At 37.4% G+C, this 16,040-nt stretch overlaps 1 protein-coding gene across 1 annotated transcript in view; it reads left to right on the top strand.

Annotated features, from left to right (window-relative positions):
- The window catches only part of snap91a (synaptosome associated protein 91a), an 81,650-nt gene extending 67,462 nt beyond the window's left edge, over positions 1 to 14,188 (top strand). Inside the window, 10 exon segments of the mRNA XM_088929923.1 lie at positions 2,745 to 2,828; positions 3,413 to 3,568; positions 5,758 to 5,898; positions 7,162 to 7,189; positions 8,420 to 8,519; positions 8,966 to 8,989; positions 10,584 to 10,685; positions 10,791 to 10,889; positions 11,395 to 11,496; positions 12,723 to 14,188. Of these exon segments, the coding sequence (XP_088786049.1) occupies positions 2,745 to 2,828; positions 3,413 to 3,568; positions 5,758 to 5,898; positions 7,162 to 7,189; positions 8,420 to 8,519; positions 8,966 to 8,989; positions 10,584 to 10,685; positions 10,791 to 10,889; positions 11,395 to 11,487 (827 nt within the window). The 3' untranslated portion in view covers positions 11,488 to 11,496; positions 12,723 to 14,188.
- The last annotated feature ends 1,852 nt before the right edge of the window (positions 14,189 to 16,040 follow it).

Raw genomic sequence — 16,040 nt, 5'->3', positions numbered from 1 at the left:
CCTTTAAGTAACTATCTGTCCTTCAGAGTCCTTGCATCCCAATGTTTAAACACCTTTTATTACATTTTGAAAATTAGTGACATTTCAAAAAAGTAGTACACCAAACAAAAAAAACCACGTAAATCGTACTCCAAGTTCAATAAATCGCAAGTTTAGATTTTTACCACTGTTAAAAACATCTGAGTAAAGAACTGCCCTGGAAGATCCCAGGCTGCCAACACAGTGTATTGGTGGTTCCCAGCAGCGTCTGTCTGATTTTTCAGTTCAGGAATGTGACATGCTGTTGTTGCCTGTATTATGATTAATATAACTGTGGCGTTTATGTTCTGAAGCTGTCAAAATCCATTTTTAATTGGTATTTTTATTTGCTTATCATTTCCTTGGTCATTAATAAACTGCACTCCCTGAAAGACGTTCACATATGAAAATATTTTGCGAATCATTTACCTGTTGAAGGTTTGTTTCAGTGCTATGACATGTGTCAACATATCCGTGGAATACAATACAGTCCATATACTGTAGGTCTGCGATGTGTTCCATCAGAACAAGTAGTGATATTAAAATACGAAGTCTAACTAGCTAAATATTTAGTTATAGTCTAAATATATTAATCTAAAAGTTAATTAGGCCAATTTTAGTTTTAATGTTTAATAAAACCTTCAAAGAGGAGAAGAGGGAAGAAGAAAGTGAAAAGTCTGAAGAATGTTTTAACATTAGAATGTGCTGAAGCTATATAGGTTGATCTTAGTGCAGGCTTTAATAATAAAAATTTTAATGGAAGTACCACTGTGTTGGGTGTGACTTCTCTGGATGTACTCTGTATTGAATCCAGAAATTAATTGCCTATCTTTAGGTACAGCCTCAAAAAAAACATTTGATTAAATCATTATTAGATCACATCTAAACATAGCTTTAAATCTTTTTTTTTTTAAATGATGGTTCTTTGATCACACTTAAGAAATCCTCAGGGCATTGTATCTTTTTTTCCTTAACAATAACTGAACCTATTAGACAATTACACATTTAAGTAAGATATGTTCAGTGGTAGTTGGGTTTCATAATAAAATGTAGATTTGTTTTTATTTTTGTCTGTATATTTAATTCTGTTACCTTTGTTGATTTTCATGTTGATATTATGTACTCCAATGGGTACATAGAATGTCTAACAACCTAAATTGCGGTATGTAGGGGGGAAATATTTAAATATCAAGACAATGAATGCCTGCTTCTTGAAATCTGTTATTTTCTCAGTGTAAGTGTTAAGTTCTCCAGGTTTACTACTGCTGCAGTAGGATGGGATTGAGGAATGTTACCGTTTGGTGTTACGATTGTCCTTTACTGTAACGGGCAATATTCATAACAAACCTGTTTTGTAAAGGCAGTGTTTTCTGAAATTCTCTTGCGTTTTTTATTGTCTCAGATTATTTAAGGATTTAATGTACTGGGAATAAAGGGAAACACATCATCTATAATTGCAGCAGTTTCAACAAAGGTATGATCAGCACAAAGACAGTGTTTTTGTAGCAAGTGCACTGACATTATATTGAACAGCCATCAACCCCAGGTGGGGTTCTGTAGTGACCAGATGTTCATGCCTGGATCATCTCAATGGGACTTCCCCATTGATTACTCTGCTGTACACAACAATTAGCATATCTATCTGCACATCTGCATCATACTTACTGATGTCCATTAGGGTGATATTTATACAAGCCCTTGATCAGCACTTTGCTCCAGTGCGGGTAGCTTTTCCTGTGTTGCTCCAGCCTACCAATGGCATGTAGGTCTCGTTTTCTTGAATAGATATGCCCATATTGTTCCCTTCTGTGTTTGTCTGTGATTTTCACCAGACTTGACATTCTGCAAAGTTAAAATACCTCATCAGCTCCCTCACTAATGAGGTGATTTAGTACTTACAGTATGCAACAAAGTGTCGCCATAATGAGTCATAAAATCATAATGAAAATGACTCCAAAAACAAAATACACATACATCTTATTTTTATAAAAAACATACAAGCATTAAAATAAAAATTAATTTCTTATGGTGGTTAATATAGTAGATGGACTGAAAAGACATTTAATAAACCTTTCACACCGTGGTCAGGAGTGAAAAGCGTGTGATGACCAATGGTTAGTCAGTCTAACAAAAGTGATCAACTGCTTCAGCACAGCCGTGAAGCAGTAGTGAGAAGGAAGGAATGAAACTTATTCATTGTCATATTGTCAAACAAAATGCATGAATATTGTGCTTGATTCTTTCAGCCAACCTCTATAAATTTTACATAGTATTATTTTGTTTTAATTTCTAATGAAGATGATAGGGCTTTTTTGATCATAGTTTAATATTGGGCTGATGGTACATGGGATAAAATGTGAGCAGATTTTTTTTATATTATACATATATTGTTTTAGTTTTAGTCATTTTTTTCTGTTTTTGTGCTGTGTAAACTCCGGTATTCCCCCAAAACATTACCAATCCAGCTGTGACTAATTGTGGAAGCTGCAGTAATGTAGTGAAAATGGAGACAGCATTTTGTTTTTCACACAAGTGTGCCACTACCCAGAGACGAAAAACACAAGGTCTTTTTTATTCACATAGTAGATGCAGAAGTCAGATTGGTGTGCTGCCCACAGCCCCCTCTGGTCTGCCTGTCTTGCCTGTTGAACGTTTCATCAATGAAAAGTGTACATCTGATCTGAATACTTGTTTGCCCTCATGCTTCATCTTGGATTACCTGGTAGATGCTTTTGGAAGCTCCGCTGCCGAGTCTCAGCCCTCTGCCCAAGCTGCTCCCAGCGGCCCGTCATCGGCTGACCTGCTGTCTGGTAAGTTATCTGTGTATCCCTGCTGTGTAAGGTTCCCAGTGCAAATGCATCAGTGAGCCAGTGTTTAAAATGGAAGAAATGTACGTCAGGAAATAAACCGCAAGCTGTTTATTTCTAATGTATTATAAGGACAATGTGTCATTATTCTATCCTTCAGCCAACCGTTCCTGTAAACTACAGTATTTTTTTTGTCACCTCCTTAAATGGAATTGGAGTTAATCGCTTCTTAAATGGAATTATGCAGTAAGAAATGTATTTTATTTAGTCCAACTGGCTGTTCTGTTGCTTTTTTAAAAGCTGACGTTTGCTTTGAAGTTGATATATTCCTGTTGGAGAGCTCGCACTATTCCTTTGGCATATTTACCGTATTCATATTGTTTTCTTGGTCAGGTTTTATCAATGGCAAATGTTTTAGCTTTGTATGTTCATACTGTTCCTCCAACCTCAGTTGCCTGTGTGAGTCATTTTTTATAGAAATTGTGCAGCTGCTCGATTTGTCAGATTGTTAAAAAGGTGCTTTCCGCCAAGGCCCTCGTTGTCGGGTGTGTGTTTGAGCATGGCGCGATCTGAGACGTCTTCTGCAGGTTTAGGGAGCGGGTTCATGGCCCCCAGCCCTGCAGGAGCAGCTCCAGCGGCAGCGGTCTCGGCTCCAGCCCAGAACAACCTCTTGCAGACCAACTTTGACGCGGCTTTTGGCTCAACACCAGCAGCGCCCTCCGGTGGCTCTTTTGATGCTTCAGGTAGGTGATGGTCCCTGTGTATGCTCTTAATTTGAGAGTGGACCAAATGTTTCCACTTTTTCAAGAAAAAAAACACCTCCCTGGAGTCCTGTGAACAGTGCTGTTGTTGTTTGAGTTAAGATGGCTAATACTCTTCACAGTATCACCCAGTTGCTGACTGGTAACTGAACTGGTAAACTAGCTGAATGTCGTGCTGTATTGCTCCTTGTTCTTAGGTTCTAGCAGCTCACTATAATGAATTACCTGTTTGCTGTGAAAGAAGCTTTATTGATGGCACCGAGACTGAATTTGTCTCCCATGCCTGTAGTATGGGAGATGGAGTTGCAGTCCAAAGTTTTCAGCATTGATGTCTTCCCGTCAGAACTACTAGCCCTTGTACTTTACGTTTAGTTAATTTATAAAGAATAGTTTAAGGATCCGAAAATATTTTCTGTTTGAATTATTTTTTTTCACAAAAAACATTGCCCTCCAAATGGAGAAACATGCACATCATTTGGGAACGAGTGGAGTTTAACTTCATTCTCAGAGTTAAATGTAAAGAAGGGGAACAAAGAAACATTATTTGTTACTTTTCAACTTTTTAACCTCTGCTTGTTCCTTTTCTGCGCGTTTGCTGACACAGCTCTCCACTCGCACATTCATATCAATTCGTCCTTCAAGTGCTTCACAAAGTGTTTGCCTTTATAAGTGAAAAGTGAATGTCTGATAAAGACATGCATACAATATATAAAACAGCACACACTGTATATGGATTCTTCCTTAACAATTCAGAATGATTGAAAATGAAGGTCTGCAGCAACACAATATATTTGGTGTGTGATCATACCAAACACACCTCCACACACACAACACACAGTAGTTTGGAAAGAAAAATAAAAAAGAAACAAAATCATAAAATACAAACAGAACTGATCTCCTAAATCTATTTTTTTCTGAATCCAGTCAGTATTTGGCCCAATCTCTAATTTTCCAGAGTTAAGGATACAGCGTCTGTCTAATGAATTCCTGCTGTATAATTGTGATGGAAACATGCAACAAGGGGCATTTCACTGTGATCTTGTGACATAAAAGTCCTCCGGAAAAAATGAGTTGCAAAATTTCAAAAACCTGCCTAAAAGCCATTGAGGTTTTTTCTAGTGTTCCGAAGGAAAAAAATAAATATGGACTACATTAATCTTATATACATGTGGTTTAGCTTTAAAGCACCTTTTAATTCATTATTTTAAATTAAATAATACCAGAATATCACGTAATGGCAAGGTATTTTCAGGAGAACTTTTACTGGTAACTGAGTGGACCCTGGGTGTGCATGAAAAGAAACACTGTACTGTATATGGACTAAGCTGCCTGCCTCCGTTTATTTCAAGCTTCTTTCCCACCTTGCATAACAAATGCTTGTATGTTGCTCAGATTGTGTAATGTGTGGTTTTCAACTGGTACTGCTTCAGGCTTAATTCTTCAACACTGCCTTTTCTTTCTTCCATTCGCACTCTTTCTCTCTCTCTGCTGGGTCATTGCTTGCTTCCAATGTATGATTGGTGAGTCTTAGCCTTTACACAGCATAATATGAATTGTGCACTGTAGTCTGTGCTCCTCTACTACTGAACATTCGGGACTCCAATCTGGGATTGTTAAATCAATCTAAGCCTTGCGTATGCCAGCATGATTTTCATTTGTTCATTTGTTTTTATTTATAGGAATGTTGAAGAAAAATGGTGTTTAAATCAAATACATGTGATTTTTTTGTCAAAAGGTTAATTTTTAAATTCTTCTTAGTTTCATTATTTAAGATAGACTAAGGTTATGCTGCTTCTTGGTGGAGGGATATTGAATTATAACAAGTCTTAGGAAATGCTACATTTTCGTTATTCAGACATTTCCTGTTAAAGTAATTCAATATGCATGTGCAACGTGATCCAGTTTTTCTGGATTAAAGAAGGTACAGTTGGGAAATATGAAGTGAAAAGTGCAGTGGAGTTAGTTTGATGTGTGAAAGATATTTATCTGCCTAAGTCTGGCATATTCTTATGTAGTGAGCTGGTCTGAGTGCTCCTACTGAAATTCATGTTAATTGCTGACTCTTTTTTCGCACCCTTTCTGAGCTGGGTTAGAAGCGTGCTGCGGTGCTGTTTGATCTCTGTTGCTCGCCGAGTCATTGCAGCACTAATCCTCGTGTTTCCACCCTGAAGTTTTTGATGGATTAGGGGACCTCCTGATGCCGACCATGACGCCCCAGGGCCAGGTTTCCATGGGTACCCCCATGGGGGGAGCACAGTCAAGTAAAGTCCTGGGTGGAGACCTGGATTCTTCTTTGGCGAATCTTGTTGGAAGTACGTATTAACATAGCAAGTGTCTGAGACTGTGTAGGCATCTAGTTACAGTATTTATTTTATTGGGACAGTGCAGTTTGTTAATTGGGCTGCAGGCATGCATTCAAAGAGCACATACTGGACAACAGCACTGACATTGGTTATTATGCAAGTATATAATTTTGTATTTCATGGCATTAAGGTTATATAGATTATTCTGGTGGAGTGATATCCAGGAAATGTACTGCTTACAGTATGGTCTCAACATCAGGAATAGCCAAATTTGCATATAACCAAGTCCACCCCTAGCCTATCTCATGATGTGCTAACACTATATAGTATGTGCAGCAGGTCTAAAAAACATAAATATAATAATATAATATTGGTCAATTTGAAGAAACAACAGTAACCACAAACTTAATGTAATCAGCTAAAATACACAACATGAATCCCTCCTCTGTGTGCAGCGGATGCCTGCACTTTCTCTCTGCCTCTGTGATTCTCACGCCCCACTGTAATTAAAACAACAATATAACTGTCAATGAGCCTGTGGAGTCGTCTCCAGCCTGTTATTCCCTGCGCTGCAGACACAGAACCAGGAGTTTTCGTTAAAATACAAAAACAAGACCAGGCTGAGATGTGGATAGTGGGTATTGACTATTTAGGAAGTGGGCTGGGAAAGGCTCACTCACGAGCAAGATTTGTCTCACAATCCTACTCTGATTTACGCTGTGTGGCTAATTTGAAAATTGGGTTTAACAAGCTTAAACTGGGTTTCATCCCTCTCTTGCTCTTCTTTCATACAAGACCCCATTGGCCAGATCAAATCGCAAATAAGCTAATTTATCAAAATTAAAATACAGATGTCGAGACCCTACTGTACTGTGTAAAATATTTTAAAAATATATGTTGCTGCTGTCTCTTTTAGCCATTCTAATAATTGGAGGTATTGAAGAACTGGATATGTACAGTTAAACTCCTGTCATGACAGTAAACAGTAACTAAATGCTTATTTCTTTAATTGAAACTTAGTGTACCATCCCAGTGTTTGACTTTTGGGGCAGTTCATCCCACTTTTTGATATTGACAGAATATTTATGATTTCAGAGACTAAAGTAGGTCAAGCCCTTGGGTATTGCCTTCTATAAACCTTCTATAGAATAGAATAATACAACATTTTATCTCATATTTAATTCACTGTAAAGATAACACAACAACCTGACTGTTAGGAATTTGCTCAGAAAAGAGCTGCTGCTGTCAGTTTACATTTTTTTCTTTTTACAGATCTTGGAATTTCTGGGACACAAAAGAAGTAAGTTTTTTTTTACGAAATGTGGAAAATAAGACCATTTATTTAGTTATTCTGCACATTTCATGTTTGTTTTAAAAACATTCTTTTCTATTGACTGTACATACATACAAACTATACTGTATGTATTTTCCATTTTACTTTTTTTGGCAGCTCTGTGACTTTTGTAAAGATATTTGCCCTTTTGAATTTTGAGACTTCTTTACAACTAGATTACATCTATACAAAGTTGATTTTTAAAATCAAATTACTCACGTCAACCTTCGCAGTAAAGCAGTCTTTATATGCAATTCTTCCCTTTTTCTAGAAATAAAGGAAGCTCAGTCATTCACTAACATTTTAATGACTCTTTGTAGTGTCTGTAGCTCTGCTCCATGACCTGTTAGAGAAGCAGTCATAAACATATTCAGACCTTTTAATGTAGAGTCAAACTGTAGAGGATCGTACGTGCAGGAGCACAATCATCTCTTCCAGGGTGTGTCACAGCAACAATGTGTTGGACTAAGCAGTTATTGAAAATGGATGTAGGGATGGAACACATGAAAAGGTACTCTTCTTAATTCACTTCGGGATTTATTATCCCCATTTGTTTTATGGCAGAGTCCAACACAACAATAAAACAAAAACAGACAAACGTCATCAACAATAAATACAGTACAACAGTGTTTCAGGCGATATTATTACATTGTTTGAAGGTGAGATTTCCTGGGTCCTGGGTTACCACTATACCTGCGGACAGAGGAGCATCTCCCAGATGGGAGTAGTGTAAATTTACAATGGAGGGGGTGAGACACACACTCCATGATGCTCTTAGCCTCTTTAATACCCTCTGTTTGTAGAGGGCATGTAGATCTGCTTTCCCCCAGTGACTTCGTTGCTTATCTTCACTAATTTTTTCACCCAATTACAAGTAGGGCAATATGTTAAAACACTTTCAGTTAACGATGTGTAGAAAAATATGACTGAGAAAAAAGCCTCCATTGCCCTTTTTTGTAAATGGTGTCTGTGACCACTTCTACAGTCTGTCAATTGCAGTAGGTTGGAGGGGTAATGCATTTTTTCCTAAAATCGACTGTCATTTAATTAAAAACATTTAATATAAAATAGAATTCATCAGGCCATTCAGTAAAAATAATTTAGGATGGGCCTGTAGTGTTTTCCTGGGTTCTTTAATATCTGAGCTTTAGCACTGTGTGCATTTAAAACTATTTAAATATGTGGTCTTCCCTACAGAGATCTTCAGTGGAATTCAGGTGAAAGGAAACTGACAGGAGGAGCAAACTGGCAACCAAAAGTAGCACCAGCAACCTGGGGTGCACCTGGGGCTCAGATGGTAAGAGCTTGTTTTATGTACTGTAAGTTTCTCATTACTCAAATTCCCATGTGTATGCTCCTGTAGTCAGTACACTTGGACTGAGCAGGTTAGACTCATGCTTACTACATTTTTCTTTGCAATTTCAGTCATGTGAAGTGCTGTGTTTCTCTTCTCTGTTTGAGCTGGAAAGTACAGCTCGTAATGGATACCATTAATCTATGGATTAAATTAAATATGGATTAAATAAATTGCTAATAATTTGTTGAGTTCAGTATTATCCAAGTATTTTGAACTCCATAGGAAGATGCATTTCTAGTCCAATTTGGTTAAATCAGGACATTTGTCAAGATGTCTATTTGTAGTATTAGTATCCACCTGATAATTTAACCATCCAGGTTTCCCTATTACTTGCAAATTGGAAAAGATATGTTTGTTAATAACTAAATATCTATTTCTCCCATCAGAAGTGTTGGTTCTTCTCTTGTTATGTAAGTCAATCATTTTTTCTCCTGGAAGATACAGTATCTGTGGCCTACTAACCAAATCCATAGCTCTGCAATAAAATGGCACTGCTGTAATAGGAAAAAAAAGTAAATAATTTGGGTGGCGTTTTGTATTCATTCTTCTAGTTATATTCACCAAAAATGCTATCTTGCAAGCAAGCTTTCAAAATCATTTATGTCATTTAGACTTGCATAACGCATTTCCTGCATCTCTTGGTGTAAATTTGTAGTTTGATCTCATACTTATCAAAGAATGGAAAAATCGTTTATATTTTTGTGCTGTGCTTATTTGCCTGATAAGAATCATACTTCTTAAGTCTTTGAAGCTTTTCCCTGTTATTCTCTAATGCATCTCAGCATTTTCAGCTTCCTAAACGTTAAAGCTGTGTGTACGCATTTGTTTGGTAGCCTCATCAAGGACATACTTAATATTCCCAGAAGCTTAAGATTCTGTAATGGGGCAGCCGAATGGAGATTGTAAAAACAAAGGGGGACTGCCAAAGGGCATAATGGGACACTCCCAAAACAGGAGAATTCAACATTTTCACTGGGAAGTCAAGACATTGGCTGTACCTATGAGCACTGTGGCCATATAAAAAGACATTCAGAATACAGGGGTTGTCTGTTCAGGCCCTCACAGTCTTCCTGACAGTGAGACACGAAATCTCAGGGTGAGATCAGTTGCGATGCTTCAGAAAAGGTTTTAAAACTTACAGTTTAGGTTAAAACTAGACGTAGTTTGAGTAACAGCTTCGGTCATAGCCAGCTGGTAAGAGCAATGACGGTTTTGGGTGGAGCAGCTGAATGGGCTCGACCAAGTCAGTAGATTTCCATCATGGATATCTATTAAAGGGCAGCTAGGAGTGCCTTCATTTGGACTAGCATCATTGGGAAGACATTATAATATCAGATGGTCCGTTCACTGCCGAAATTAAAAAATAAGGGACAGTTTTATGTGTAGATTTCCCTTGCTATTCTATCAACTGTTACAGATTCCAGTTTAAAGCACATACAGTACGAACAGACACTGCGGTGTAGAATAGCATGCAATGAGTATCACTGAAACACTTGAGTGTGGTAAATGTAAAATGTGTAAAAGCCTTATGCTTTTGTATAAAGTATCTTCTTGTTTGTTACAAGATAAAGATCATTTTATTCTGCTTTGACCATTTTTGACCGCTGCTTCTGAGGGTTCACTAAAGGGCTATGGCAGTCATTGGGTTCAGGTGTATCTAAATTCTCTCTCACTTATAATTTAACCCTGATTTTTTGACAAGGCAAACTGAGCTGTATTTCTGATCATAAACTGAACTTCAGAGCTCTTTATTTTCAGGATTGAGATATCAGAATCTACATACAAAGGTAAAGCATGCTTTGGCAACAGACTCACTTAGACCTTCCTAATGTGAGAAGCAGAGAAACTTTGGAAGTGTCGACTAGTAGCGTGCACCCAGTCAAGCCAGTCAAGTCAGCTCGTGTCAGGTTTAAGCAACATCTGTTGAGAAACATCGCTCAAACACAACCTACAAATTCTGAAAAACGTGCCCGACGTGAGCCTTGTTCTGCCCTCACCCTCCAGCCCGGCACCTCTCCAGGGACCGGGCCCCCCGTGGGAGGTGTGCCCCCTGTTGGAGCAGTACCACCAATGGGCGCTGTCCCTCCACAGCCTGGGTTCGGGATGGTAAGAGATCCGACTCCTTTTTTTTCCCTAAATCAACTCTGGAAATGAATGCAGAAATCCAAGAGGAGACGTGCACAATTATTCTTCTTTCTTTACGTTGTTCAGCCACCTGCTCCGGGGGCTGGTGCTCCAATGATGCCCCAGTCGTCGATGATGTACCCCCAGTCCATGATGAGGCCGGCATTCGGGGGAACAGGCGCACCAGTAAGATGCTCTTTGCTTCTGTTCTGTTCATCATGAACTGTTATGCTGTGGCAGTAAGATGGAAAAAGCCGCGCCTGCTGAACAGGCTGAGGAATCCAGGAGCTTGATGCCAGTGAGGGCACGAGGACATACTACAGCTAGCGGAGAGAGCCGAACAGGATGTATTATTTGCTCTAGCAAGAAAAAAAAATATGTATAGAAATAAAAAAAGAGATTTTGATCCTGAGATAAGGAAAGTCAATTTTCTATCACATATTGTTATGGTATTACTTATGACTTTCAATGGTTTAAGCTAAAATGTATTTAATGAGAAAGCCACATGTGGTTGGTAATTACATCATATCAGAAGTGGTGATTGAAGCCAAACCATGTAAAATGTCCGTATCGAATGCATTCATCTGTGCCAGGAAATTAATACTGGACATGTGCACACTGTGATATTTTTTAGTATCTGACTGCAGTCTTTGCTTTGTGTTTCTTCTTTCCTTGGTTCTGTTTCTGCTAGCTCTCCCCAAGCCCTACACCTGCAACTCAGAGTCCCAAAAAACCTCCCACGAAGGACCCACTTGCAGATCTAAATATCAAGGACTTCCTATAAGCCTATAAGGTACTTTCTAGAGCTACTGTACTGTATGTGTCCTGGCAGTGCCATTGCACGTGTTGTGTGCAGAACGTTACTAAGAAAAATTGTAAAATATTCAGGGTGAAAATGTCCAATAAATAATATGCAACACTTACTTTTGTAATACAAAAACAATGTATGGTATTTAGAAATTATCAAATATTTCTGTAAACAAGATCAAAAGGAACACAAGTTCACTTCAGTATTTCTTACAAGTAGGTAGAATGTATTGAATTATTTTTTATTATAAAATATTTTTTATAATAATTTAGCATTGTTTTATATTTATTTTTATAAGTATAATATATAATAAAATACAATTTATATTATTTAAAAAAAAACATTTTTCGCAGATATACATTTCAGCATGGTTGGCCCCACAATAAGAGCTGTGAAATGGAGACCCTACTGTTGATTTAAGTGTCAAGAGAGTACAGAAATAAACTGCACAACATTGAAAAATATGTATATTGTTACAAATATATACTGCTGTGTGTGATTATGTGATAGCAGTGTACTAGTTGTCAAGAATTATGATGTGTCTATATCGTGTCTTTATTTCTTGTATATTTTTATCCATTCTTAGCTGCCACGTTAGCCCTGAACATCTGACTGACAGAAACCATGTTTAAAACGTGTATCAGCTTCAGTTAAATTGCATCTAGGGTATGATACAAAATCGCAAAACACCTTAGGCGTGGGCGTAGCATTTCTGAATATCAAACACAGTGTAACTCTGGGAATGAGTCAGTAATGCTTGCAAATAAACCATTATTAAGATTTACTCCCGAGTCACTGAAACATACCTGCTGTAGTCCAGATGCATTTTAATTCAGCGACAGTGGGCGTACAGTAATATAGGTGTGCATACAAACTCTCTGCTCAGATGGTTTCAGTTGTAGGTGTACATTAGTGTAATTATGAGGTTTTTAAGCAAAGGCTTAAGTTGGCAGTTTATGAATGTCAGTGTTAACCATTTGTCTCGACAGGTATTCAACAGGGCCAAATGGGCTTTTTTTTTGGCAATTATTGTTTAGTTTCCATTTTTCTTTTATTATTTTTTAGTCACCATTATGATTTTACTGGCTGTTGCGCATGTTAAGGAGTCCTGACATTACTTCTAAAAAAAATAGCTATTTTTTCCCCCCACATGAAGTATTCCTACCATGTTCTGCACTGTGGCTAATTCAAACTTTCATGTTTCTCCTCAGCTGCTGTTTTCTGGACTCCGTGAAAGTGTCAGCTTGGTGTCTGTAATCAATCATTGATACCTGGAAGCTCCTAGCTAGCCACCAATACAAAATTCCATTCAGACCTTTTCTCCTAACTGTAAAATGTTGTAGCACAACTGTGAAAGTGAACCATAGAAATGTGTGCTTATCTTGATGTATTCCCTTACCTAAAGACATGTGTATTTCAATCCTTCCTTTTTAAGTGTTTGCGAATTTGAACGATGGATGTATGTTACTGATGCCTTCTCGTGCTTCTCTGTACCTCTCACAAGGTTGCAGGTATGCAGCTGATACGTCGCGAGCCATTTGGAGAAATGTGTATGTGTATTTTGGAAGGTTTTCAGTGTATATAGGTTCACTGGCAAGTCCAAGGATTTTCTTTCTATCCTGTATATCTGTTAAGAGCGTATAGTTGTGAATCTGGTATCAAGCTGTATAAAAATGTGACCATACCCGGTAGCTCCTGTCCTTAATCTAACTTATTTGAGAAACGTTATATATAATTCTATTTTATGTGCAGGCTTCTGAAACCCAGAGCACCTCCTGTGTTTTTTTTGATTGTTTATTTTTTTCGGTATATTGTGTTTCATGCTAAGAATTATTTATAATTCAAAGCATTGCTTTATGGAAGTTGTCAAACTACCATATCTATTTCAGGATATTTTATCTACAGATTACATATTTATCTTTATTCTTATGTTTGAAAAATGTATTATATTTTCGTTATTTCCATAGATTTGGAAAAAAAAAAGTTGTTCAAAATTTATTCCTCCTGCATTCAGTATGAGGCAGTGTTTAATCAAACTCTTTATGTCAAAGGGCCACGCTCTCCTGGCATCCTGTGAAATTAATGATCTCATCCCCTGACTCCCACACAAAAGAGGATCATTAGGTTACACAGTAATGTTTGTCTTGGAATAAGCACTTCCTACAGCAGTGAACAATTGTGTTTGAATTTCATAGTTGCTAATGTTTTATCATCACCAAATCGGGGTGCGTAGTGTTATTTTTGTATTACCTAGAAAAAATAAGGTTTGTTACTTTGCCTCCATGAAAGCATCCCCTGTACCCTACCTGTTAATGTGTGTTTTCTGTTGCTTCAGTGTTTACTTTTCCTCCTGGTGACAGTGGTGGTAGCACTGATGAAGGTCGTCATGCATACAGATTTCAGAAGGAGATCACTGTTGATCAGTGTTACTTTGTCTTTTAGGCTTGGCAGCTCTTTAGAAGCAGTGGAATCTGTCTGACTGTAGCTCCTGTACACTCTCGGAATTAAATGGGTAATCTGTGTATTGTACCATTCCAAGTGACTGTATCGACAATTGTTGTGAGAACAATGGATAAAAAAGCAAAATCTTTTAATTTTGTTTAAAATGGCTTTTGTTTGATTTTGATTTACAACCCCAGTGCATGTATGCCCTTTGAGATGCAATAAATTCATTGAACTAAAAGAACATTAGTCTGCTATTACTTTGTTCATTTAAAAAACAATACTCAAAAGTCAGCATCATAAAGCACAATGGTTTAAAGAAACCTAAATACTTATCCCACTCAATTTTAGTTTTCTTATAAAAATACTGCATGGGCATGGTTTAGTGAGTTACTTCTCATGTTTCCTTTTTTGGTACGTAGGAGTTGGCGATTTGCAAAGTACAAGCTTTGTTGTCAAAGATCTTCTACAACCATAAAATATTCCATTAACCTAAAAAGCAGCTTTCAGCAGTTCAGTCTCTTTGTGAGCAGTGGAGTTCTTTAATGAGGTACACCATTTTTTTTACAAGAAAGTTAGTTGGCTCACTTTTTGAATTGAATTCGAAATCACTGTTTGAAATTCGCATTCATGTACTGTAAGCTGCTCACCTATTTTGTCTTGTAGTTCAACATAATTACCCTTTCACTGTTACCCTTTCAAGATGTCTTTGCCTCAGAGTTTCATGCCATCATCACACAATATTGCTCACGAAAGTTGAGCTGTCCTGATCACTGAAATGCCTTACAAATACACCCCAATAATGTCACTCTTTCAAAGTCACTGAATTCTCCTCTTGTAGCTAACCACAGTTAAAGGCAGCGAGGCCTTTCAAGCAGTTTTAGATTTGACCCTAAGCATGCTGGGATATTATCTGCAAAATAAAAGTATGAGTCACACCTGTGTATAAGCCATTGCTTTCAGTATGCTTGCTGACCTTCATTTGCCCTGGTGTTTCAATTTTTTTTATCTGGTACTTGTACATGAAAAAGACAAGATTTACACTAAACCACCATCATAACTGTATTGGCTTATTGTAATGTTTGTGGATTCTGGCAATAATGTTAAGAGCTTATCCACAAGACAGTCTTCTTGATAGCCCAAACTTTATTACATGTGAACATATAATTTTCATAAGAAATAACCTCTTTAATCAAGTAGTCAGTCACATTAGATCATGATAATCTGCTATGATGATGTACTGAGGTTTTTTGGTTCCTGCCAGTGTCCAGACAATCATCTGCACAATCTGTGTGTACGTCAGAGAACTGAAACTGACCGGTCACACAAAACACACACATCTAATATGAAGAGACAACACAGTTTCATTTGGACACTATATCCATCCATTATCAGAAAGGAATTTATTCTCAGTTATGGTCACAACAACCCTGAACCTGACCCGGATTTTTAGATAGTCCATAATTATAGGGACAAGAAATAATTCAGAGACCCATTATTGCCCTAGCCAGGATATCTTTAAAGGATGAGAGGAAATTGAAGCACCCAGAGAAAACGTACAGTATACAGAAACTGGGTGAACATGCAACATCACACAGAAAGTTCTCAAGTTCCAAATTATGAAATGTAACTTTATTTAAATTAGATTTTGAAAAAAAGTTTGGTGCAACATGTTCAGAATACATTTTTTTAGCTGTGCCATGAAACAATATAATAGCATTGAGTCGGCACATGAAATACACCTAAATTGAGTAGACTGCAGTAGATGGCAGTCTTTCCCCGAAAGTTAACTCTTGTACAGTATACGAGGTTGTCCACATTTCAGAAAAGTGACTTTTAAATATCTTTCTTCAAAGAATTAAAACACATACAAAAACAAAATCATATTGCTCATTAAATTAAGTATCAAATGAGCAAAAGTGTTCAGTATGAGCAAGGTTTTAAAAATATTAACTTAAAAATGAACATTAAAATGTATTTAGTTTATTTGCAATACAGCAAAATGTGACGTCATTGAAAGGGGGTGAATACGTTTGCCAAGAAATTCTGGCCTTAGGCTAAATTGGTGGCAAACCTGGTTTTTCCAC

This window comes from Atractosteus spatula, chromosome 2, assembly GCF_055471065.1.
Source record: "Atractosteus spatula isolate fAtrSpa1 chromosome 2, fAtrSpa1.hap1, whole genome shotgun sequence".
NCBI lineage: Eukaryota > Metazoa > Chordata > Actinopteri > Semionotiformes > Lepisosteidae > Atractosteus > Atractosteus spatula.
The sequence above is the reverse complement of the archived record's forward strand: the minus strand, read 5'-3'. Positions and strand labels throughout refer to the sequence as shown.